General features: G+C 33.3%; 1 protein-coding gene across 1 annotated transcript in view; it reads right to left on the bottom strand.

Moving 5' to 3' along the window:
• Nucleotides 1–2,966: 2,966 nt before the first annotated feature.
• Nucleotides 2,967–26,379, bottom strand: part of LOC131852944 (protein dead ringer) — a 54,770-nt gene continuing 31,357 nt past the window's right edge. Inside the window, exons 3-8 of the mRNA XM_059203699.1 lie at nt 9,725–9,908; nt 6,984–7,125; nt 6,407–6,611; nt 5,539–5,710; nt 4,889–5,145; nt 2,967–4,332 (exon numbers count right to left, since the gene is read on the bottom strand). Of these exons, the coding sequence (XP_059059682.1) occupies nt 4,205–4,332; nt 4,889–5,145; nt 5,539–5,710; nt 6,407–6,611; nt 6,984–7,125; nt 9,725–9,908 (1,088 nt within the window). The 3' untranslated portion in view covers nt 2,967–4,204. The remainder of the gene's footprint in view (nt 4,333–4,888; nt 5,146–5,538; nt 5,711–6,406; nt 6,612–6,983; nt 7,126–9,724; nt 9,909–26,379) is intronic.

Raw genomic sequence — 26,379 nt, 5'->3', positions numbered from 1 at the left:
ATGTCTGTAATGTATTCTAGATAAAGTATGATTAGCATAAAAATAATAAACTGATAACAAAGAAGTCGTATCGTGCATGACCTGACATGATATATGTATAGACAGGTACATTGTAGATAAGTCCCCTTCGCCTCCCTCTGTCCCCTATCGTCCCCTCATCTCACAACATTGACCGCCGAAAACTCTAATGCGCTGCCTTTTCAGGTCGGTCGTTATAAATCCAAATCAGGGAGACAAATCTAATGTTTCGAATTACATTTTCTATTGGGGTCAAGAAGAGATTGTTAGTAATGGGAATTAGTGAGTCCAACGCTAGCATTAAATGTAGCATGTCAGCTCCTACAGGCGGGTCTTCCGAGAAACCACCTTGATAAATTCACGTGTTTTTGCCACGATAGGCTAACTGACTTGACGTCATGCTCAATCCTAACAAAGTACTCCGAAATTCGTTCAGTCATTAATAGCGGAAATATTGTATAATGCACATGTGTGCATTAGGTATACAATATACTATGAGTGTATGTACACTCATAGTATATTCTTACACATTAAGAAAGTTTTAAGAAGTACGATGTATATGTTATGCAGGACGATATATAAGATTTTTTATAAATATAAATAATATTTTTTTACTGAAATCCATAGGATCCTTTTCATTATAGCCTACCGATGATATTTATAGCAAACATTTTACATTAGGTTAACCATATCTGTACACTTTGTTTACATATTTTTTTTATTTGCATTTATTGTTATGTCTTCAGTAATTTATGTAGTAGATATTAATATGATTTTAAGGAATAAATCAATTATAATGTAGAGTACCCATGGTAGCCTATGGGTTATACCCATAGGGTACCTATGAGATACCAGCAGAGTGATAAACTACCTACCACGCAGCTGCCCCTATTCATACTATCATTGTTGTGTCCTGACGAATTTCCTACAATAGACCTGACCTTATCATCATTATATATTATATTAATTATTTTTAGGTTACTGTCCTATTCCATTTATATTTTATAATAAACATTAATAACGAAAAAGTAAATTTTAAATAGCGCCATCTATGAATACGTAGTAAAAGTATTAGTAGTGAAATTTGTTCCATGGTTGTAATAACGTAGTAAGTAGATAGATGGCGCTCTATAGAATATGATGTTGGGTGATGTGGCGAATTTATAAATAGATGTCACTGTTAGTTAATTTCTGTATATAATTTTATTCCACTAACATATTTAAAAAATTTTATTCCCTCAATATTTAAAAAATACATATTTCCCTCATTATAAATTTCATAAAATTTTAATTTTATACATTTTTTCACAGTTTATTTTATCACCTCTCACAGTTTAGTTTAAACCTTCCCTGGACTTCCACGAATATTTCAAGATTAAAATTAGCCATCGGTTCAGCCGTTCTTGAGTTTTAGAGAGACTAACGAACAGCAATTCATTTTTATCGATCACTTTACTAATTATATATATTTTCTATTATATAAAGAAATAAAATATTTTAGTAAATCAAGAAAATATAATAGCACTTTTTTAAAATAACTGAGGAACGAACTATCAAAATTTCATAGCACATTATTTTTTAAATATAAAAAGTTAAACTAAAGAGGTTTCACAACAGGAGGCAAGGTATTCCTGTACAATACTTTTTGAGGATGATGAAATAGTATGTAGATACCTATAGTACTTAGCTAATGCCACCAGTGAAAAGGAAATGTCGCATAGTGTTATATCGGCAAAATGTGCTAATAACTTTTGTATTCTATCCATTAGAGGATAATAAAAATAAATACGCATTCTGTCAGTTGAACAGAATTACAATACGCATGCGTTACGTACCGTATTTTAGGAAAAACAAACCTTTTGGCTCTACTCACATATCTCTATCAACTGCAAAAGGGCTGATAATCTCCAAATGGCAGAAGCCCTGCTTAATCCTGCTATCATAAAACGTGTGAAACCACAATTATAACGAGGCATCACCAGGCATTGAATAAAATCGGGTATAGCTTGAAAGCCTAGTGTTCTGTTCAGTCGCGGTTTGGTCGTCGAACAGTGACCACTAGACTACCATCAGACCAGGATATACTATACATACATACGATGATGAAATGATAAGTCTGTTATTGTTATACATAATTATTTATTTATATATAATTATTTGAATACATCAAAATTTTTGGTGTAATACGAAATTCGCTAACGCGCAATCTCCTGGCCACGTCCTACCCTTACATATGTAGGCCAGTCGCAAATTGTTCTCTTAATATATTGTACATCATCAGGAATGTACTATTTCTACGTCTACTTAAATCAAATTATGCATTTCTAATCACGTAAACTCATTTTTACACATTAAAATTAAATACATTAATTTAACTAAATTATAAAAACAGTAAATCAGTCATTTACAAAGCATTTTTTTAAATTATTATTATTTTACAAAACTACGATACCAGAGTTTGTAAAACTGGAGATTAGTTATAATAATTTGGATATTGCTTATTGCACTAAATTTTATTTTATTGATATGTTTAACAAAATTATTACCGACAAATTTAAATTGTATGCATGATTTTAAAACTTGTGCCATAAGTAAAATATAAAAAAAACATGGTACTTTTACTCGGTCTCATTTCGACAATCGTTCTAAAGCAATGCAACTAAATAAACACTAACTTATAATAGGGAAATGGCATTAGTTTTATCTATGCTATAATTAACTGTATATTATTAAGAAAAACTACCATTACAACGACAGACGGAAATAACATAGATAATGTAGAGAATTATTCAAATCAAACTATTGCTAATATTCGAGATTGCTAAAATAACTCATTGTGATGATAATAACCATAGAATAAGAATATATATTAATTGAGTAAAAAAAATTGAAAGTGATAATCAGTTTTTTTTGTGTATTTCTATATAATATCCACGCTTTATAATAAGCGTTCTTATATCTCGTAAACATCTTTCGTTCAGCTGCTTTTTCATGAGCCCTGTTTAGTGGACAAAAAAATATAAGGTTTGATGCCACATTAGTAATAATCGTAAGAAGAATGCGCCTGAATGCAGCTGAATCTATATTATAAATACCTAAATCTAAATACAATACTGACAACGTAGTCGACAATTAAAATATACACCTTTTAAAATATCAAAAATCACAAACAGACATGACGGTGTAAAAATGCTCTAATAATAGATAATTATTACGCAATTTTTTTATTTACATAAATTTACAACACAAGCACATAAAAATCAGACAAACACTGATTAATTATCACACATACGTCAAACATATCGAATTATAAATACATAACGTAAAAACTATATTTACATAACTTGACGCGTTAAAAAAATTATTAAATTATTGTACAAAAACATCCACTGAAGAACAAGTGAAAAATTATTTTGTTTCAAATAACTTCGCGTTCTTTCTACGGCAGTGACGTAAAAAAATTATAATATCTATAAACTATAAATACTTTAAAGTACAAAATGAAACTTAATCACATATAAACGAATCTACTAAGTACATAATAATGATAAATTTCAAATGACCATGTAACGATGAGTTTGTACTTAATTCAAATTTGAGTTTTTTTAAATTACAAAATATTATAGCTGCATACGGTTTCCACTCCCAAAACACCCTATAAAGGTTTTTGAGATCAAAATATATAAACCACTTTACTGATGGTACATGGGCTGGGTTTATATCTAATTGTAAACATAGACAATAATACTACTTTTTTAAAAATAGTCTCTATCGTACATATGATATTTAGGTAATTTAGTACCCAGTTAGTAGGCCGATGTTTTGGACCTACATGTTTTTTCGCTAATTTAATTTAGATAATTTAATAAAAATAGAAAATGGGTACTTATATGTTATCTAGCACAACCTATGCCTCAGATATAAACCTAACCTGATCGATTAGCAGATCGATGACGAATAACTTGCCTATGCTCGAGAGGAGGGCGGGGAAAAATGGAGGTAAAAAGATTTTCTCTTACCACAGACTAAATTATTAATCGAACATCACATTCTCCCGCGTGTATTTCGTCACAAACATGGACAATTCGTTAACAAACTGCTTCTTTCTGAAGTTTCCCCACGCCGTATTATAATGACTCGGGACTTGAAAACGTAATCTTAATATATAAATGTTATTGCCTCAAATTTAGGACACCATTTGCCTGTGGCCATTCTGGGTACTGCCATTTTGTGATGGGAACAGGATGCCTTCGTATGTGACTCCGTTTAGTTCTATCGAGACCACTAGCTGTTGATCGCCTGTGTTTGCGTCTCCTGAAACGAAAAGAAAACACTATGTCAGTAGAGTATTTACAACCAACTTCCAAAAAGATGGGTTCTCAGTTTGACACAATTCACACGTAAGTTATTTTTTCTATAAATATCGCTACTTCAAAAGTGGAAAAGTAAAAAAATCTGACTGAAGTCTATAAATTATAATTTCAATTGCTATTAGTCCAAAAATCATTATGTATGTAGTTACTCATTATACATTCGGTTGGTACCAGATCCATACTAAAACTTCCATGATTGTTAAGTAACATTTTCTCTACGATTTCAACCATGAAGCACATTGAATTATAAGTATCTAGTGTTTCAGTTGTAGAATGAGATTGGGCAGTGAAATTAAAGCATAAAAGGTATGACATCTTAGTCCTCTGGTAATAGTAACGCATAAGTGGTAAGTATCACAGATGTCACATGATAACGCGATGTCCGTAGTGCTATTCGTGTTTATAGACGACGGTCACCACCTACCATCAGATGGGCAGCCAGAATGTTTACTATCGAAATTACATTTTTTTTATTTCTTTACTTCTGGAATATTTACCTCTGGTTGTGATTTTGAAAGCGGCCCCATTAACACCGTTTGTGGGCCCGTTGCCGTTGAGCTGCGGTGTGGGCAGGCAGTCCCTGGGCGCGGTGGGCGCGCCGGGCGTGTGCGGTGTGTGCGGCGGACTGCCGCGGCCCGACGGCGACGGCGGCCGCATGGGGCGCCGCTTGGCGGGCGGGGGCGGCGAGCGACACGCTTCACGCTTGCCTCCGCTCATACTCGAGTTTGGACTTTCGCTCAAATTTAGCGCCTCTCTGTTGAATAGAATCAATCAATTCAATATTAATTCCTCAATTCCTTATTAATTAAGACCTTTTTTATATGTTGTTATCATACGTTTAAGAAATGCTAAAGTTGGGCCCTTGTTCATAGAAACTACCATAAAACCTCCAACAAGTCTATTTTAACTATTACTAACTTCACATAATACAGAATAACTGAGAGGTTGGATTAGGCTCTCACGAAGTCGAAGACCATTTTGTCTAATTAGTAATAGTTTTATTAATAAACGTGTGGTTTCTATTATTATTATCAATATTATTCTGCTCAATGTAATTTCTAGTAATAAGTAAATTTATTAGTCAGTTTTGTAAAGTACTTGTAGAAATACTTTGAGGTTAAAAGAGATATAAAGTCTAGTATCTCACCGTTGGGGCTCCAAATCGGGTTGCGGGCTGTTGTTGTTATTGTTGTTGTATAGTGACCAGAGTGTGAGTCGGGACACGTCCATGGCACTGAGAGCGGCTGCGTCGCGTGGGGACATGATCGGCGCCGATCCGTTGGCGCCCGGCGGGGACTCCGACCCTGGAGGGGAAAGGACTAGTCACGTAAGCGAAGCAGTCAACATTAACATTGTCAGTATTCCAAAAGGAGGTTTTCTCAATGCAACTAGATTTTTAGTAACTTAAACTCTGTCTTTATAAAGTTTCAGATAGAGAGGTATAAGTTATGTTGCTGAATTATTCTTTTTAATCAAAATAATACACGACTATCTATTTTATAATAAGCAGAGCTAGGAGTATAGACAACTGATTATATAAGCATTTTTATAGTTGTTTTGATACTACCACTGATTCGAAATGCACACCAGCTTAAGACGAATGAACGAGAATTTGCCTGTTGCTCAAACAAATGTTATACAACTATACCTACTATTTTAATGATTTTATAAAGTCTCTATGTATATTCACTTTGAGTGCGATTTTTAAATTTAAAATTAAGTCATAAGTCACCATCGCACTATCCGACAGAAACTAAAATACAAAATCGATGGTCTGGATGAACGGCGGTCCCCTGTGTTTTTCCAGAAACTTTGTAACGCGCAACCAGCAGTATATTTTCCTAATCGATACGATATTGAAACCTTCAAGAATTTAAGCTTATTCCTTCTCATAAGACAACACATTTGCAATTCCCTTGGTGGGCGGTGGTAATAGTTACCAATATGAGCCGCAAGCTCGTTTATCCCCTATACTATAAAAAATATATAAAATAAAGTCAGATGTAATAACTCACCATTCCTCATAAGTTCCCTCTGTTGCTGTATCATCTTCATGTACTCCCTCACGCGGTACTCGATGTCATGCTGGGAGATGTGAGGGGCGTGCGGCGGGAGGGGCGGCAGTCGAGGAACGCCTCCTCCGCCCAGGGAGAGCGAGAGAGGCTGCATATGCTGTGACAGCTGGGCTAGTGATGCTGGGACCCCACGGTTGAGAGGCGGCTGCGGATTAAAGCAATTTTATAAGCATTTTTGTACTTCAACGTAAGAAGCTTTTTTTAAGCTATACCTAGCACAGTACTTTTCCTCCTCGAAGTTTGATACGAAACTGAATGCTGATTTTTGTGTCTTTAGAACAATCATCAAGAGTAGTAAAATAAAAACATCGCATCGCATCGAGAATTTATCGCAAAGCGACCGCATTTTAATATTTTTATTTTTTAAGGATGGTGCTCTTTGTTTGGTCCCATATAAATTTAATTAAGATCTGATCAGTAGCATTTGTGTTAGGTATCCTTAATGCGATTGAAACCTGTAATAATCGATACTTATAGACTACGTATGTATTATTTAAATTACATTTGTCAGACCGACCATGGCAAGCGCCGCCTGCGCATCGTACTGGCCGGAGGCGCGCCGCCCCTCCCTCTTGTTGCCTTCTATGGCTGCGTCCAGCTCGCTACGTGTCGACAGGTTCTTTTTCTCACACTCGTAGTCATACAAATACTTCATATATCTGAAACAATATACACATGCTATAATATAATAGAATATCAGCATTGCAAGGCAAAAAACTAAGAATGTACGAGTACCTATAGGAATGATATACACTTCGGGATGAACTCAAAACAATTGTCGCGAAAGAATAAGACATAGTTGTAGAATAGAGAATGGTATAAAGAACATACGTTTTCAAAGTCAGGTTTTGTTTATAACGTGGTATGTAGGTACGTTAGTTATAAACCTGACTATACCTTCGCCTGAGTAAAAATGTATTATATTATGTATCTTCGAGTTTTTATATAATTAATAGAATAATACATGAACCTAATAGATTCCAGTTGCGTACAAAATGCGAATATATGTAATTTTGTAAATAAATAAATAAAAGATGTACCCAATTGCGATGGCAAACCAGCTAATATATCACTAAACTGTAACCGTCATCTATACATATACATCCATAAACAGCACTACGAACTTTACAATATCATATGACAAGTTAGGGGACTAAGATGTCTAAATCTGTAACTGTTAACTGTTAACTGCCTAATTGCACAGAAACAATATTACCTAAAAGCCAGCTGAAATAGGTGTGACTGAGGTACTCACACAGATTTTACAGTCTACCTCTGTTAATCGATTGCATCTAAGCAAGATTTTTCTTTATATAGGTATCCCTTATTTATATTTTTAGTAATATTGTCATTGAAATTTTATTATACTGAAATTTATTATTTTACATTTTTTTATATTCTTAAATAAATTTCTAACATTATAATCTCAATAAAGAAGGTACATAATTACTATAATTTGAAAGTAATACAAATCATTGATAGTAAAGATATACTCAAAGAATACTGACTAATAACATATCCGAACAATTTGAACATGTATCCATATGTCTTTGTAATAAATTAAAATATTATAAGACGTTGACACCATTCAATCTTCTAAGCTCCAAATGATCTAATGATGTCATTAAGTTAACGCACTGATCATCTCGTACGAAGAACTTATAAATCATATTTCAAGACCAATTATTATCAAAAGCGTATCCTTCAAATATATAATGGGCATCCCATTACACTCTTAATCCTATTTTAGAGTGGAGTCGATTTTATAAGAACATATTGTCAACTGTTCGTTACCATAATTCATATTAAGCGTTCACATATTTAATACAAAACACAATGAGAATCTTTGAGCGGGCCGACGCATAAAAACCTGGCTTCCTTTTGAAAAACTGTCATAGTAGAAATCTAATAATACGCCATTCGTCATTACCACTCATCTAAATTTACGAACGCCCAAAACTACGGCACATTACGAACGTTATAGAAAATAGACGCTTCAGAAATAACATATTAGTATTCGAACGGTACCTAGCAACGTAATTGTGGAGAGCTCCCGATATTGTCACTCGTGTCTGGTCCAAACTAACTCAGTTATTGTAATAATATAGGTGACTTGTTTGAAATCAGGGCTGTCAACCATAAAACATTTAGGCTCATACGAAGAAATCTAAAATATGATAAAATCGGGTATAGTAGCACAACGCTCGCTAACCTCGACATTGTACCAATTTAACTGATTTTCAAAGGTCAAAATCTCGTACAAACTTGGGTAAGGGTGAAAATGTTCTTGTACCGAATAACAAAAATCAAGTATTCATACGAGGATCTTCATACGGTTGGCATCCCTGTTTGAAATCAACGCGTCGTGCGTAACGGTGCACATTTTGAATTAGAAATGTGAGATACCTTTATGTCATATGACAAAAGCCGTAGAGGTGAAGGAACTCGCCAGGAAGATAAATGGGAAATTATATCGAGATGAGTTAGAGGTTATTAATTATGAAGTTGTCACATTGTCGCAGACGTGCACGTACGATCTATTGTGGACAGCGTTTTGTCTCTCGGTCGTGAGAATTTGAATGAGGGAATGATACAAAGAGATGACGTCGAATATGGAGCGACAGCTTCTGACTAGTTCTTGGACCACACATGCCCTATTGAACTGTATAACGTATCTATATAACGCTCTGGACCACAGACAATCCTCTCACAATAACATCTAATACTCCTATTTGGTTTACGATGGTATTAAATAGATTTTAGGATACGTGAAGGCGTAACTGCTTTTGATGATCGACTAATTCCTTCCTTTGAAGTCACATCATAAATTTTAAGTATTAAAACGTAATGGCCCCATCTAAAGATTGTCACTGTATGTCACTCAAAGTACATTGAATATTTGATATAAGTAGGTATTTACCAAGATTTCTGATACATAAGTAACTAGCAGTTACCCGCAATTTCGTCTGCTTTTTTTAAACAAAAATTAGGTAATGTTCTTCCTCGTGACGCAGCTTGCGTCACATCTTCATACCAATTAAAATTTAAAATTATCTGTATTTTTGTGATCATAAGCAGAGTTTCTTATCAGTTCTTCGTAACTCTAAAGCACTCAGAACTGACGATTAATTTAACATATTATAAGAATCTATATATATATAAGCCAACCAATTTACATTAAGATCCGATCAATCATTTAATCGTGAAAAGGTAAGAGAAAGGTTAGAATAGAAAAAATTAAATAACGATAGTACTGACTGTGTACGTAATGTAAATGCAGCAGAAGTGATGGAGGAAGGCAATCGGAGCCCCTTGATGATCTCCTGCCACAACTTCTTGTTGATGACCTCGACTAGACCGCCCCGAGCGATCACCAAGTTGTACAACTCGTACAAGTCCAATACTGACTTCGCCATGATGGGCAGCCGATTTATTGGTGTACCTGGAACAATTAACATAAACATTTCAGTTAAAGTTAGTTTCTCTTGTTTGCTATTTCAGTTAAATAATAAAAAACTATAGTAAATAGATATTAAATAAATATAGGTAGGTACTAATTCAGTATGTCAATCAACATGAGCTTTCTTTACGTTCTATAATTACTAGTGGTCGCCTAGTGATCGAAATTCTACAATAATTATATTAAATTATTTTACCAAATTAAATTAAATTATAAGTTTGAACATTATTAAAGTTGTATTGTCAAAGACCCTATGTACCAAGGTATATACTTCTATTATCAAAGACTGACAGTCGCGCAGGCAAGAAACAGAAGAGTATACATGCGTCTGTTTGTGTAATATTTTTTTTAATTTTCTTCAATAGAGGCACAAAGTTGAATCACGTATTAATATATACATATGTATAGATGATAATTATGTAAGATATTCTTAATTAAAAATATCAATTATTCTAGTAACAGCACTACTATCAATAAGCAACTTTGCATAATATACTCGTCCATAATCCTATCTCAGCTGTATCCAACATTTTCATTACAAACTGCATCCGGATACAATACAAGCAACATGAGGAAACGTGTTAATCACGGTAGATCAATGTATACCTATCCATAGTTCACTATAGGCAGCACTACACAAAGCACTAAAACCCTTTACAGCGCACTTGGTAAGGGCCGTAAACCCGCTGAGTGTGTTAAATCGCATCGCATCGCTCGATCAATGATTTACAGCGCGCGCGACTAAGATCGTACGTTTACGATGTAAGCGGATTAAGCTGATCGTCCACTGGTCCAACAAAACGACACGTTTTAGCAAAACAAAGGATCATATTTGGAAACCAGTGTAAGTAGTCTCATAAGGGTAGCTTATAGTAGATTAGATATAACTATATTCTTTTCATTTGATTGTTGCCTGAATTTGGTTTTTTAATATCGGCTATCATGATTGGATTGACAAGTAAAATTTTTCTTTTGTTTATATTACTATTACCTATTTATATACCTTTTCAGTCCTTAATGAACTAAATATTTTAGAATGTGACTAATTTAGCCAAACTGAACAATTCCAGAAAAGAAAATATCCTACTTATCTGCAAACGGGAATAAACTCGATGCTAGTGGACAATCAGGTACGCTTTGCCATTCATAACACTCATCAAATAATGAAACATAACATAACTTCAGAACTATTATCCCAAATGGTATAGTCAAAGGCATTGTCGACCTCACATGTATGTTGTAAAAACGTAGTATAAGACCTGGCGGCGTGTCGTTTCAGTGAGCGTTAAACCTTAGATTGCGCGTTTACGACGCGCACGCAGCGTTACCGTCCCAGATTTAGCGCGGCCCGTGTGGCCGTCGCGGAAGACATCGCAACTTAGCGGATTGTTTGTGGTGTGGTGTTGATTTACTGTAATTTGTTGTTTAAACTTATATTACGGAGTGATGAGCGCTTATCTGCCGTTCGATACTAATTTTAGAAGGCAATAAATCGTTTAAATCTATTTTGTATAATTATTTTATTGTGTATGTTATTTACAATTATTATATAGAAATACTAATAATCTTTATTGAAATAAACTTGATATAAGTCATATTATTATAATAGTTATATTTTTTATTCTACCACTTATTCGGAACGTAGACTCATCACAAGAAAAATGCAATAAATTTACGAGTGCCTCTATTATATAAATGTGTGTTTTATGTAAATACACATTAATAAGGATTAGTCATGTAACTATCAACATACAAACCGCTACGCACTCAATTTTTGTGCTTTTAATTTGATTACACCTGATATTAGTCACAGTAAAATATTGGCGTCAATACTTTGCTCTTATTTACTCTCGTGCTTGATCTGCCTTAATATCTATTCATACAGCCCCATACACAAATAATACGTAATAAAATAATAGAAAGTAAAGCTAAATAAATAAATAATTACAACTAGGTACTTCAGATATTTGTTTCGTAAATGGAAACAAGAATGAGCAACAAATAAACAATCAATTGTACGCTAAACGAGAACAAACCATCGGCATCGTCGATCGTTTATTGATGAGAACGAGGCATTAGCGAATACCTAAACGACTATTTGTCAATCCGTCTTCCTGTCTGTAGTTAATCATTCCCTGGTTATCTGGGCCGAGGGGGCAGGGGTAGAGGGCTGAACAAGGCGGTGGGGGGTACAACGTCACCCGTTCAGAGATTAATTGCCGCGTTTATGTTAAAAGGAAAACAGAAACATGATGCGTCAGAATTGGAGCAAATAAAACGAGGCAGCAAGCTGAAATATTGCATAGCCATAAATTTTCTATCACCTTATAGACAGAAGACAAACAATTTGAAGTTCCATAATAATTATGGACTGTAGCACGCAGGCAAAATACATTACACGTTAATCATAATAATATATACGAATAATTATAAACGAAGTTTGTTTGTTACTCTTTCACGTAAAAACTACTGAACGGATTTTGATCAAACTTTACAGTGATATAGCTTATGCATCAGAATAACACATAGGCTATATTTGATATTGAAATTTAATGCGGGTGAAACCGCGAGCACAGCTAGTAATAAATAATAATGAAGAAATAACTCTGGATAATTAACACAGCGCCATCTAGACACATGGTAAGCAGAGCTTGTGTTATGAGTACTAGACAACTGATAAAAATACTTCGATATTTTGTTTTAGTAAATACATACCTACATACATACACAGACAGTTGTTTAGTACCTGCCCATAACACAAAGTTTGCTTAGCTTGGGACTAAATGACGTTATATGAATTATCCAGGGTTATTACCTATATTTATTATATATACCTATACTTATATTCGAAAGTATCATCCGGTAATAGTCATTGTATTTTATTCTTCTTACAAATATGATATATAGATAAACTAATATTATGCCAATTCTGTAGTCTAGGTAGGTACATTACATGTAAAGTCATTCTGAACTCACCACCCACTTTGTTCGTCCGATGACAGGCAACCTTTAATACCCTTACTATGTTGCTTTGTGAAGCAATCTTTTATGGCATTTTGAGCCAAATTAGCTTGGTCTCTGGATGTAATTTTCTACATGCACAATTAATAATTACAGAGTTTATAATAGTGTCAATTATTATACTACAGAGCTCACAGTACATTGGATAATGAAACACGTGATACCATAAACTGATAAATACATTTTAATGTGTAGAAATTCATTCAATTAGGTAACCAGTAAATTTATGAATAAATGAGATATGAAATAATTATTGATGTAATTTCATTTTAGCCCTACATTAAATTTTTTCCTAAATAGAAAACTTAACAATTTTAATAATATATTTATATTTTTTCAGTGTGTACAATAGGTAACCCAAATGTAATGACCTTCTAATGGTATTCAAATCATTGTCGTTAATCAATTTGTCTAGCTGTAGTCACAAATAGAGTGTTTATTGCCATCACATGCCATTTCTGGCATAACCTTTACCATGTATGAATAATGTATTTATTTATTTACATAATTAGATAGGTACTTATGACAATTTGTAATTGGATGCAGTTAAAATTCAATTAAAATTACCAAAATTTAAGTAAATAAATGTTAGTCATGTTTTCTTTTAATACAAATTAGGTACCTAGGAATATAGGAAATCAGTAGGTACCAACTTGTAGTCTATATTTTTAGGAAATTGATTAAGCAAAATACTTTTAATTGATTAGTTTTGATAAATATATATCTATAATCATAGGTATACGCATCATCATGTGTCCACAAAATAAATACCTAAGTGTGTAGTATTAACGTATACAAAATTGAGAGCACTATAGAACCGTATCAGGGTACCTGAATAAAGCGTAAATTTATTACATGCTATTTAACATGGTGCAGATAAAGCACGACTTCCACCACATTACAAAGCTAAATTGCATAAACGCAAACCTAGCTATCTGACACGAAGTACGCTTAAAGTCCCGCTATTCGACAAAATAACAAGTTAGTTACAAGTAACCGTGGACAAAAGCTATTGTTTATGAAAGCAATCACCCCAATAACGATTTCCACAAAACGCAATCCCCGCGCCGGCGGCGGAAAACGCGCGATTCGATGCGCGTGCGCTTAGCCGCCTGCACACGCTATTTGCATAACCCAACCGTTTGCAGGAGGCCACACAACCGAGCCAGCATTGCAGGCCTGACAGCCATCTCGATATAGCCGGTCAATATGTAATTTACGACGTATGTCAAATCGCCGGCAGAGCCAATCTAATCGTGCCCAATTGTGACAAATTATTGCTTTTCCTACGAAACCTTATGCTAAATTTCACTTTATGGACGTACGCGTGCTTTATGGAACTTTGTATAGAATGATTCTTTAGCAATACCGCAATACAGTGTTGCATCGCAGACGATTATTCGCACCAAACTCGATATTTTATTAGCACTCGATGTCGCTTAGAAGGGTTAATTCTTTTGTGTAACTAACTCGCAGGTATCGTAAATCCTGTAACCAACGCCCCCGGTCTGATTAAGGATTGTAAATAACATACGATTAGTCAGTTAATCCGTTTAAAATGTTGCTCCTTGTAACCTTGATTTGCAAACCGTTTTTTATCACCAGAAATTCAAATATTTTTACGACTACTATAAATTTTGAGGTAAAACTGTTGATGTAAATTGCCAATTACAAATGTTTATAACAAGTGAATGCAACAGAGCGTGAATAATGAAAGTTAAACGGCCGAAGTAGCAAGATGTTCGAGTGTATTAACGGCCTATCCGGTCGCATTCGCTAGCCACAATACGGGCTATAATCGATTGAATCGACATTCGACGCCTACAGCTTATCGAGAGTTGTATCAAGGCCCTTTATACCTCACAACCCTGCGACTGGCCAATGAGAGGCGCCGCTGAATCGACGCTGGCCGCCCATTTGTCTGATACGCTTTTGATTGCGCCGCCCCGCTCGATTCGTGGCTCGATCAATCTCAATTACTCGCCTATGTTGGTACCACTCCAGCTGGCGAGGTTTGCGTGCGATAGAACATAATAATTCAATGATATAAACTACTCTAGTATTGAATTGCAAATAATTGCACAGTTGATGTAATATTGACACCTATATCTATATTTCTTTATTCATAAATATAACATTTCTTTTCATGCCTAGACTATAATTATGAAGAAGAACAAAACAAATTTGTATGAAACGAAACAATTTGGTACCTAAGATCTAAGTAATTTTTATACTAGAAAATTTTTAACTTAACTAATATTCTATCAAAATATAAATTACTGTTGACAAGAAATAATGCACATTTATGAGTTTTCGAGTGTTCATCAATTATAGAAGATAATATAGGGGAACATAAATAGAAATATCATACGAACACAACACGTGTTAGAAACGCGAAACGCAAGGAAAATCTACCAATGCGGCTGTAAAATGTTTACGATTGAAGATATAAATTCGTGTTATTGCGACAAATAAACCTACATCAAATATAGAATCATATATAACACCATCAGTTAATTCTAATATAGCCTAACTATCTACCTGCATCATATAGTACCTATATTGATTAGTATTTGGCAAATACACAAACCGTTACCCACAACTTAATTTGCATTTATTTATATTTCACTTACGACCTGATTCAGAAAAATAACATTGTATAACAATGTAATAGTAAGTAATGTTAGTATTCGGATATATATATAATGTTTTACATTATATATATATATCCGAATAAACATTACTATAACGTAATAAACATTGAATATAACCCTGTAAATTATGCTGTAACTTCTATTTCTGAAAATACAGATTGTAGAGCCGTTACAGTAGATCTAATTTCTTTTTCTTTCCTTATGGTATTTCTTTACCTACTACGAACTTTAATAGAATTTATATCTTCAAATGATACACTCTCGTTTTTATCATAACAGTTATTTTCCACATTTGTATCTCTCTCCCTTTTTACATACTGTGTTAGTATTCAACATACTACAACATAAAATAACTCGACAAAGTAAAGATGAAAAATTGGGAAAGTTCGTGAAATTGTAAATAGGTATAGGTATCTAAAAGTATAATTTTAAGTTATAATAACATAAAATTGAAATAACCACACATAATTTTAGTCCGAATAGGACTAAAATTATGTGTGGTTATTTCAATTTTTCAAGTTATTTACATTTGTACAAACAAAATGACTATCTGTGTACCCATATCTCTTGTCCTACTCGTATCTCTTTATATCTATCAACCTGTGTCCTTAATTAATATATCCTGCGTAAATTCAAGATATATCTGAGTAATTTTACTTATACTCGTACATATTAGGTATATCTATTACACTAGTAATGAAAATACTAAATACTGTGGAAACGATATTGATATAATTGAGAACTTTATCCATATATAGCCATAAAACACAGAATAACGTAACACAAACTATTGGCAGATAACAGTGTAGCAAAGATCTTTTTCCGAAAAGAAATCCCTATGCAATAAATGATTCATATGTTCTACTGACTTTTCGTACATAACGTACACACATTTACACCTAAAGTAAGTAATATCTATATATTAAACTATTTGAAAAAAGCCTACAGAAAAACAAAACATAAAATGGATTAATGTATAATTGCAGAATGTTGATTTTATTTCTTATTCTTGCATTAGGGTCATAAACGACAGCTAGCCCCTGTTTAGACAGTCGTTATGAGTTTATGGGCGGAAGAATTTATTGCGGTACGAAGCGAGGTTTTAATTTAGAATACGATCATTCTAGTGTTAATTTCCACACTTCAGAACAAAACGAATTCATTCTTTAATGTGATTGCATATAAATGATTGATTGGGGTAATTTGGGATGCTTTCTAAGTATCTATTATGAATCAAACTCCTAAGCTGTCCAATAGAAGTTAAACGTGTGATTAATATCTACAGCTGACACCGTAGAATAAGTAAAAGTCGTCCATGAGCAATAATATCGCGAAGTTACCATAACTCAATATATATTTATTGCTTGTAGTACAAATTCCGAGAGATACAGTGCGAAAATGACATAAGGTTGAGGATACAACGATCAATCATGAGGGGAGCAGTAAAGTTGAGAACAATCCAGCGTAATTCCGTCTGAGAGACATTAAAATGGCGGCCGCCCTATCCGGTGCAACATTGTACCACAGAACACAACCCGAGTAACACATTGGAATACGGTATTGACATTAACTTTCAAAAGTAACAAAGTTATTGAATAAATTAATCAAGTTCATTAAACTTAACAACACTAAGAATTAGCCTTCAAACGAAACAAAAAGTTTAAATATTTTATTCATGTAACGTATTTTAAATATCTATAAAACATCAAGAAAGAATGTCATATCATACTGAGGCCATTAAATTTAATAACACATAAATCATTTATATAGACGCAAATCAAAAATGAGAAGCTTATTTTAGTTTTGTATTACTCAGTGGAATTCAGGAGGCCATTCGATGTAATTGGCAATCATTCAGAAAAGAATATTCGCCCGCTCCAACAATCAAGACAAAGGCAGCCGATAGTACCTACCTACAGGCGAGCCATTACGGGTCAATACCCATTATTATGCGATATTTTTGAGAGCACAGCCCTCCGATATCCCGTACACTCACATAAGACGGCAAATATCTGTAATTAAAGGTTGTAAAGTTGATTTACAACTGGGGTCCGAGTATCGAACCTTGGGGAACGCCTCGACCAATCCTGTGACTCGAAACCCTTTCCACCACACCTCATATCAATTTATTAGAAACGAATGAAAATCGCGGCTGCGGTGGCTGAAGCTCGCGATAATACGCGTCCTGCGGTCACAGATCCCATCTACATCGGCTGATCGCGGTGGATAGTATCGAACGCTGTTGCATACTTTACGATCCGCGCAGAGACGGTAACACCAGCAATAAAATTGCAACAATGGAAATGTCGGATGCGACTTAAAGACGACGCAACTACGCGAGATCATTGCCATGAATGCAACAATGGAATCCTTCAAATGATGGTGGCAACTATCGACAACCGTAAAGTAATACTTAGTTCTATACAAACCAGTCGAGTACATGATGACAGTGGCAACCTATGTAGCAACGATGTAATAGTGAAATGTAATTTGAATATAGCAAATAAAATTGTTAATAATACAAAGTGTCTGTCTCATAAAGATGCAAAATGATGTATCAACAGTGAAATTCAGAAACAATATTACGCACTAAAATACTAATTTAATGCAAATTGCGAAATGTATGTCAGATATCCAATGTGATATAAAGGATATTACAGCGAATTGCCTAAGCAAGGCGCTGCGATTTATTTGTCAATAATTCACTAAGATAATCAATAATATCCATTGTTTCGTTTCTCTCGCCATACGAATATTTAGTCCCTTTCAGACATTTAATATCGAGAAAGTAATTATTAGCATTTGTTGTTTCCAAATGGTAATATAGTCTGGGTAAGATGTATATAATTTATTATTAACGTAGTCATGTTTACGCTTTTTATGGTTGTGGAGAAAATTGACCGTCAAAACGAGTCCGTTGGTCCGTTTACAATGTTGTCTCTCCACCAAACGTAATTACGTACCAAAAAAACATAATATTAATAAGCACCTACATAATAGCATTATTAAATGTATTGTCGTTGTAGACGAAACCATTTCTGCAATGCAGCAACATGTCAGTTCTAATAACATGTCATAACTTTTTGAATTCTTTTTCTCAATATCCAACTTGTAGTGATCTCTACCTATACTTATGGTTTTATGACCATTGCTTTGTCGCTTACGGGTATCGTAAAATATCATTGGAATGGAAACCTTTAATTTACATTATCATTCCTTTTGTTGTGAATACTTTGTTAATAAACGTTGTCTACAAAGTTAATGTATGGAAAATCATTATTTCTTTTAATTATGCTATAAAGAAGTTGAAAGCATATAACTATATCCTACAATACTAGAGTGTTAATGTAAGTACTTGTCATTATGGAAATAGACGAAGTAACATTATGCATTACTTAATTTATTCAAATCTTGTACAAATTGTTTTTCAATTATAATAGTATGCAACTTAAAAGCAACCAAATTCTGTACCCATGTCATATTTTAAAATGTGGCTGAGAATTAAAAAACAATAGTACAATGACAATAATGAATAACCACTAAAACTCTTAGGGTCACGCGTACCTACGTCTAAATAATAGAATATGACACAAATATCTATGGATGTACTTGTAAGTGTGTACCAAGAGTCAAGACTCCAAATGCCGCTGTGTTTAGCCCAGCCTCTGATTTATGTACGTAACTCTGTTCCCATTTTTTTAAATTGATTTTATTGGTATGATACACCCATCTGAGCTAACGGTATAGTAATGGAGGATAGGATGAGCATAACTTTAGGTCAGATAACTTATTGTAGTGAATTAATCTATAATGAACCACGATAGACTTCAGGGGATACCGGCAGGGAGTATTAGTTATAGGGCCACTAGTCCCTATAACTAATAGTCCCGTCCTCACAACAATTCCAGTTTGAAATAGATTATAACTAAGATTTTGACGACTATGTATTTGTCTACAATTTCACAGTTCTAGTAAATACAAGAATTACATATAGGTATGGTTTGCAAATAGTATTCATAATCGTAAAACTATAATTTCCAATCTATTTCCAGCGAGAATACTTACCGAGTGAGTTCCATAATCCAGCCTCTGGTCTTAATATGGAAATTTGAATGACAATCTGAATTACATTATAGAACGGCGTCCCAACGATGACAAGGCTGAATTAGAGGCGTCATAGTTCATTTTAATATTCCAGGATTATTAATGATAGACAATATAGGAACATTTGCATAGGTAGGAAGTAATATTTGTATATGCATAAAATAAATATTTCATGCATATTTTACGTAGATGTCTTTTTAAATAAAAATATGTTAGTTTTCTTATATATAATAGTTGTTTCACGAAAAAACTATAAGAACAAATAATAAAATGGGAGTAAACGCTACTAGATAATATTAAAAATTATTATCAGGATAAATTCACATAGGCGAATACACAAAAAATATATTCTATTATACCTAATTGACAATCTGTAAAATAGTACCAATTTTATTAAATTAATAGGATAACAAAGTACGAAAAAGTGCCTAAAGTAACATCTTGACTAGATAATTAAGTTTCTTGGAATTGATCGTAACTTGTTATTGTATCATGATTAGTTTTAGTAATTAAATGTACATAAACATATACATTTAATTACTAAAACTAATCATGAGTATAATTGCTACATCTGTAAGGTGGGATTTACTGAAATTTGGAGATCTCGCGGGTTCTTATCATTCGACCATACACATGATAAACAATTAATATTAATTGGAAGACCAGAATTATAAGATTATTATATTAGAAGAAATCTTCAAAGTTTAGAATAATATTTTTATGTATATTTAACAGCGATAGTTCGAACAAAAATGACTCTAAAATTAACATTAGTTTAAATATTTCGAAATGTAAATTTGTAACAATAGAAATAATTTATACATATATATGTACTATATTTTTAATAGAAAAAAAACAGAATTACATTATAACAAATATTTTGAGTTTATAATAACAAAACATATAACGGAAATAAATAAAATGATCAGAGATGTGACAAAAAACAGACAATGGAGTCAAAGGGCAAGGATGACAATGGAGCCGAGGAGATAGAACAAATGAAATGCTAACCACAATGAAACATTAGCATATACAGAATAGGGAATAGGGTTAGTCGGCGGCGAAGAAGTCGTGAGACTTTTTCTATATAAAATGAATGCTAGACCACTCTGATATAAGAGTAAGAACAAGTAGGGAAGGATTCTAATATTATTCAGTGGAGTATATAGGTGTTAGAATATAGAATATATATAAACAGCTGCGCCTAAACAAAATTTATCATCAGGTTACAATACATGGAGATTCGTTCAGCCAATTAGTCGTGGAAATATAACATGCAGAGACAGACACACTAACGCATTTATTGTACATTGCATGATGCGTTAAAGTATATACTATATTTAAGAATGGAATAGTTTGAAAATAGTTGTTGTTTTGTGTGGATCTATTGGCCGAAATCAAAATGTGTTTGTAAACAAAAGATACGGGTAGCTGTACATTGTGGGACAAATATTAATATTGAGATAGATGTCTCGGATGACCAATAAATTGTTGTTAATAATAATAAGTTGCGAAATAACCGATTACATCTGATTGTTCTACAAATAACAAATATGAATTGAATATGAACAGATGGACGTTAAAACAGATGACGAAGTGAAGCAAGAGAAAAGAATAAAGAAAGTTCAAGTATAGTAGATATATAGTGAACAGTAGAAGAAGAAGGATGTCAAAATAATCAGATATGGCAACCCAAGAATCCTAATAAAAAATAGATGTATCATACATACCTAACTTGAAATATGATTATATAGGTACACATAAACTTCAGATTGTATGCGATGCGTCTGTTTGTGTGTGAATATATGTAGGTATATGAGAAAGATAGAGATCTAACATATTTTTAGCTTCACATCTGAATAGACGTAAATATAAAAGAAGACAAATAATAAATGTAGCACTTCGATAAACGATATCGCCTACAGAATTCAATCACGCACTGACCTTTGACATTCAGATAATCGAATTAGTGTTCAATACGTTTGTGAAATTAATCTGAGATAACTATTGCTTTTGTGTAGTAATCCGATGGGCGATAACCGACGCCGTGGTAGTTGCTTATCTTTGTATTAATATCTATATTTCCTGCCACCCACCGCGCCCGTACGTTGACAATGAGCTTTTACTAATGTAGTTTTGTACGACGACAACAGAACCAAGTGTAGACTATATTGATGTAGGTTAACATTGATATCATCATTGAATACCTTTAGAGTACGCAAACAAAGCATGAATGACAATATATCCGCTTTCAGATGAGATATATTACTTCTTCATTACTACAAGGGTCGCAATGAAGATTATTATTTATTTTCCATTTGTTTTTTTTTATTTTGGTAATATTTTTTATTAGCTATTCTGCGCCGACCCCAAATTAACAGATGAAGGCACGGCAATTATAATGATGATAAAATAATCAAAGTACTATTGTAAAATAAATTAAAAGTATCATAATTTATATAAAAAATATTATCTACAAATATTTTTTAGTAGTAAGTACATATTCCTTCTATTTTACACCATTATGGAATTTATCTGCTATAGATCCGCCCAAAGTGAGAGGCGGGCGGAGGTCTCCTCAGGGCGGACCGCGACCCGCCTACCCTCCTATATTAAATCCCATTCATAGTATTTATTTTTCGTTTTGTACTTTAATTAAATAATCATGAATTCTGTGACATTAAAAACTAATATCTATATTACACAATCAACAATATAATAATACTTTAACAGGTATCTATTTTTTCGGTACATTATAATAATTATAATTTACAAAAATATATATTCGGGAAACATTCTATCGAAGTATACACCTACCTACCAACAATAATTTCTCTTATTTGATAATTCCGCCATTGTACTTGATTTCACAAATTCATTTAATCTTTTATACATACTAAGTTTTATTTTACAGTAACAAACAATCAAACAGCACTAGTGACGTGGTACTCTTCATGAGTTGCATTGCTTCACACAAAAAGTTGAACGATACAATGTAGTTAAACCTACTTTTACAGTATCTAGTCAAATTCAATTTGATTAAAAACCAATATTAATAAAACAATTTCTACGTAACATAAACAATGTGTACATCCGTGGGAAAAGCACACAGAATTATTGCGGATATGAGATACCTGTATGTAGGCATGAACACTTGTATCCGATAACGCTTGTATATACTCATATATCCGCCGGCCAATCAGCGGATACGAAAAACAAATACTATAAAATAGGTTTATACGAGCCTCGAATGTATCGAATAGATAATTTCCTAATTCAACCGTAACTGATTGAACACTATATACGAATTTGTATACATATAAAATATTATATGAACGTATAATAGAAAATTGTCTAATTCATCCGTCAGTGGCCGTATATAATGTCTAAATTTAGAAATTGAAAAACATTATTTAACGTAACAAAGTGATTATTGTTCTATAGAATACTGTAAAGATTTGTTGCTGTTTTTGTTTATTATGTTCGATGATACGATTAAAGATATAGAATTTTACTGTTAATATCAAATATGTCATTTTAATAATATTAGAAGACGGAATATAGATATAAGAGTTGCTATCAGTTATTTCTTCTTCATATTGATACAAACGACAGTAATTTAGCGGAACTGTAATTTATATTATTAACTAAGTATTTAGCAATATTTAAAAGTATACAGACAACAATTAATAAGTATAATGCGTTTAGAAAATAACTCCAAATTTCAATCAGGCAGCGTCTAAATCATAGACTATCAAGTCGGAAGTGCTGTCATCGCCACATATAAATAATCACTTTTGGCCAAGCGATCGTTAGAGAAGGAGGTACGCGGGAGGGGGGAGACAGTAATTTAGCTGCTCATCCATCAAGCAAACCATCGCCGACCTGGATACGGCTTTCAATTAAGAGGACTTAAAAATGGAACTGATTATTTAATTGATATCCAGTATTCGTATATTACCTACTAATATATTAAACGCGAAAGATTGTGAGTATGGATGGTTGTTTGTTACTCTTTGCCGCAAAAACTACTGAACGGAATTTGATGAAACTTTACAGTAATATAGCTCATAATTAGAATAACACATTGTCTTTAATTTAATAAAATGTTATGTAAATTGGGCGATAAATGTAAGTGTGATGCAGACGAAATTGCGCGGGACAGCTAGCTTAAGATATATGTATATCTCGTTCTATATACCTAACTAATATTACAAGAAATTACAGTTCTCTATAAAACATATTTGCTTAATTTTACGAGTATTTCTTCACTGATAAAAGCTAAGTTGCTGTCTAAACACAGACACTCTAATCATAAGCAAATGACCACCTGCCGTGTTTAATTATGGAATTAATTCATGCAATCTGATACACAGATGTTGAAGGACACGACAGTATCTGGTTCATTAATGGTATAAAATAGTGTTGGTAGTTTTCATTAAGATCGGACCTCTTCTAGTTGCCAATTCTTAGAATAGTCTCTGGGGCATTTGCACTTGTGATTTATACATACACATTTTAAAATAAATTCACATGTAACTTCTTGTATTTTAATTTTACACAACAATTGTACTTTCGTCAAACGATCATGAAATTCTAAGTATTCTATAAGGTTTAACAATAAGCTCTATTATAATTACGACTATCCACGAGCATTGTAAAAATAAAATCACTTTTAATGTATTATATTTAACACAATAGTTGTATTTTCGTCAGTCGAGCTTGTCATTATGTATTGAATTGGGTTTTTCGCGAATAACACCTATGAGTCAGTGAGGTCGTGTTTCTATTGGATATAAATTCTACCTCTCATTGAAACAGGCGTTGATGAGTGATCCATGAGCTAATTACCTTCTAACGAGCGGCAATCTGTGACATCTCGATGTTATATTTCGATGGCCGTCAACCGACGAGTGATGCCCTTTATTTTATACGACACGGACTATTCTGGGCCGAGGAAATGGATACGCGTCAATCGTCCAACGGCAGGAAAAATGAATGAAGAAAACAATACGCGCAGCTTCCGTGCGACTATCTTCGGATGGTGTCGATTTCATTCACAAATTCGTGAATCCCAGGTGTCTTGGATATCATTATTTCTAACGTGACAAATTTAATACCGTTACGTTTTTTAGGTAATAGTACGATTAATTTCTGATCAATCAGATATCAGCAAGTTGTTGAACTATCGATTGAAAATTTTATTACTAATGCTATAAGCTATATAAAGCTTGTAACAAGACCATATTATCCCTACATCCATTGCTGAATTGACAGATGTGTATGTGCGAGCTCCATTTTTTTATGTAACTAACCACCTGATTGTTAGTCATTTACAATTTTTTTATACATGTATACCACGTAATCATGTGACGCCCTTAGTACTCCTGGTATCGTGCATTGCCATTCCAGAGGACTGAAGTATCATATCTCTGTATTCAGTAATTTCAAACATAAACCTCTTGCAACATTTAAACTTGTCACGACATATCATTAAGACTTATTTCAATACAAATCCAAGAACAAAGAATCAATTACGTAACCGAATGGAAAGTATTGGGATAGCAATAAACAATGATCTAATCACGTTATCAGTAGCGAACGCTCGCGTTCGTACAAAGCAAACGCGAAGGCGCTGGCGGGACCTTGTTAGCACCTCGGACGATCGATTAGGCCCGCGGCCGCTCACATTCAATTATTTATTTATTTATTCGTAATTAACACGCGCGAGTTATGGACGCTCGGATTTACGATCGAACAAGATGAGTTATCAGGCGCGATCGGTTTATGGGATCGCAGTTTTGGTAATGTCCCCGTTGGTGGTGGTGAATGTAATTCTGTTTTGGGAATTGCTTTCTGTTGACCTTCATATATGTACATATATTCACTATTTAGACTCATAATTTTGATACATATCATCTCTTTAAAATTAGATAGAATCATCGCTGTCAGCTATGATATTAGATTGAGTTTAGATCATTAATCAAAATAGATAAGACGCAATAATACACAATAAATCTAGGGTATTACACCATTACTAAAGTATACATTTTCCTTATAAATATGAGTAATTTAATTTCTCTAATTATCCATTTTATACTGATAATAAGGTTTCTAATACTTTTCTTCAATTTTCTCATTATTATATTACAATTAAAACTAACTTTTATAACGCCTTAGTTTTCAATAACATAAGATATAAAACTTGTACCTACTGAGTCTGATTGAAGAAATAATTTTAATATTAGTTGCACAAGGCAGGCACCTCATTAAAATATACAATAAGTGCATCATTAATAATAATGTATCGATACATGGACAACAATTTTATCGAGTCGATACTCGATAAGTCGGCCCGTCACGAGAGCAATTTGTGAGGGCCCATAAATTACTTTATTAAAATAAATCAAATCATTTATTGTTCTTTTCTCGCCTTATCCCCTATTGTTGTTTTGTAACAACATTTATGCTTAAATTTAAAACAGCTGTTTTATTTATATAGTACTACTTTGGTATTAAATTATTCTCGTGAATACCATTTCATTTGCTATGCTAAAGCTACAATGAACAAATGAGTTACAATGGATGCATCGATTTATTATTAAGTAGTTATTAATAGAATACAAAATGTAGTCATTACATCGCAAATAACTACGTCGCTACGTCGCAAAAAT

Source organism: Achroia grisella, unplaced genomic scaffold, assembly GCF_030625045.1.
Source record: "Achroia grisella isolate CSIRO2021 unplaced genomic scaffold, CSIRO_AGI_Agris_v1 utg869, whole genome shotgun sequence".
Classification (NCBI taxonomy): Eukaryota; Metazoa; Arthropoda; class Insecta; order Lepidoptera; family Pyralidae; genus Achroia; species Achroia grisella.
The sequence above is the reverse complement of the archived record's forward strand: the minus strand, read 5'-3'. Positions and strand labels throughout refer to the sequence as shown.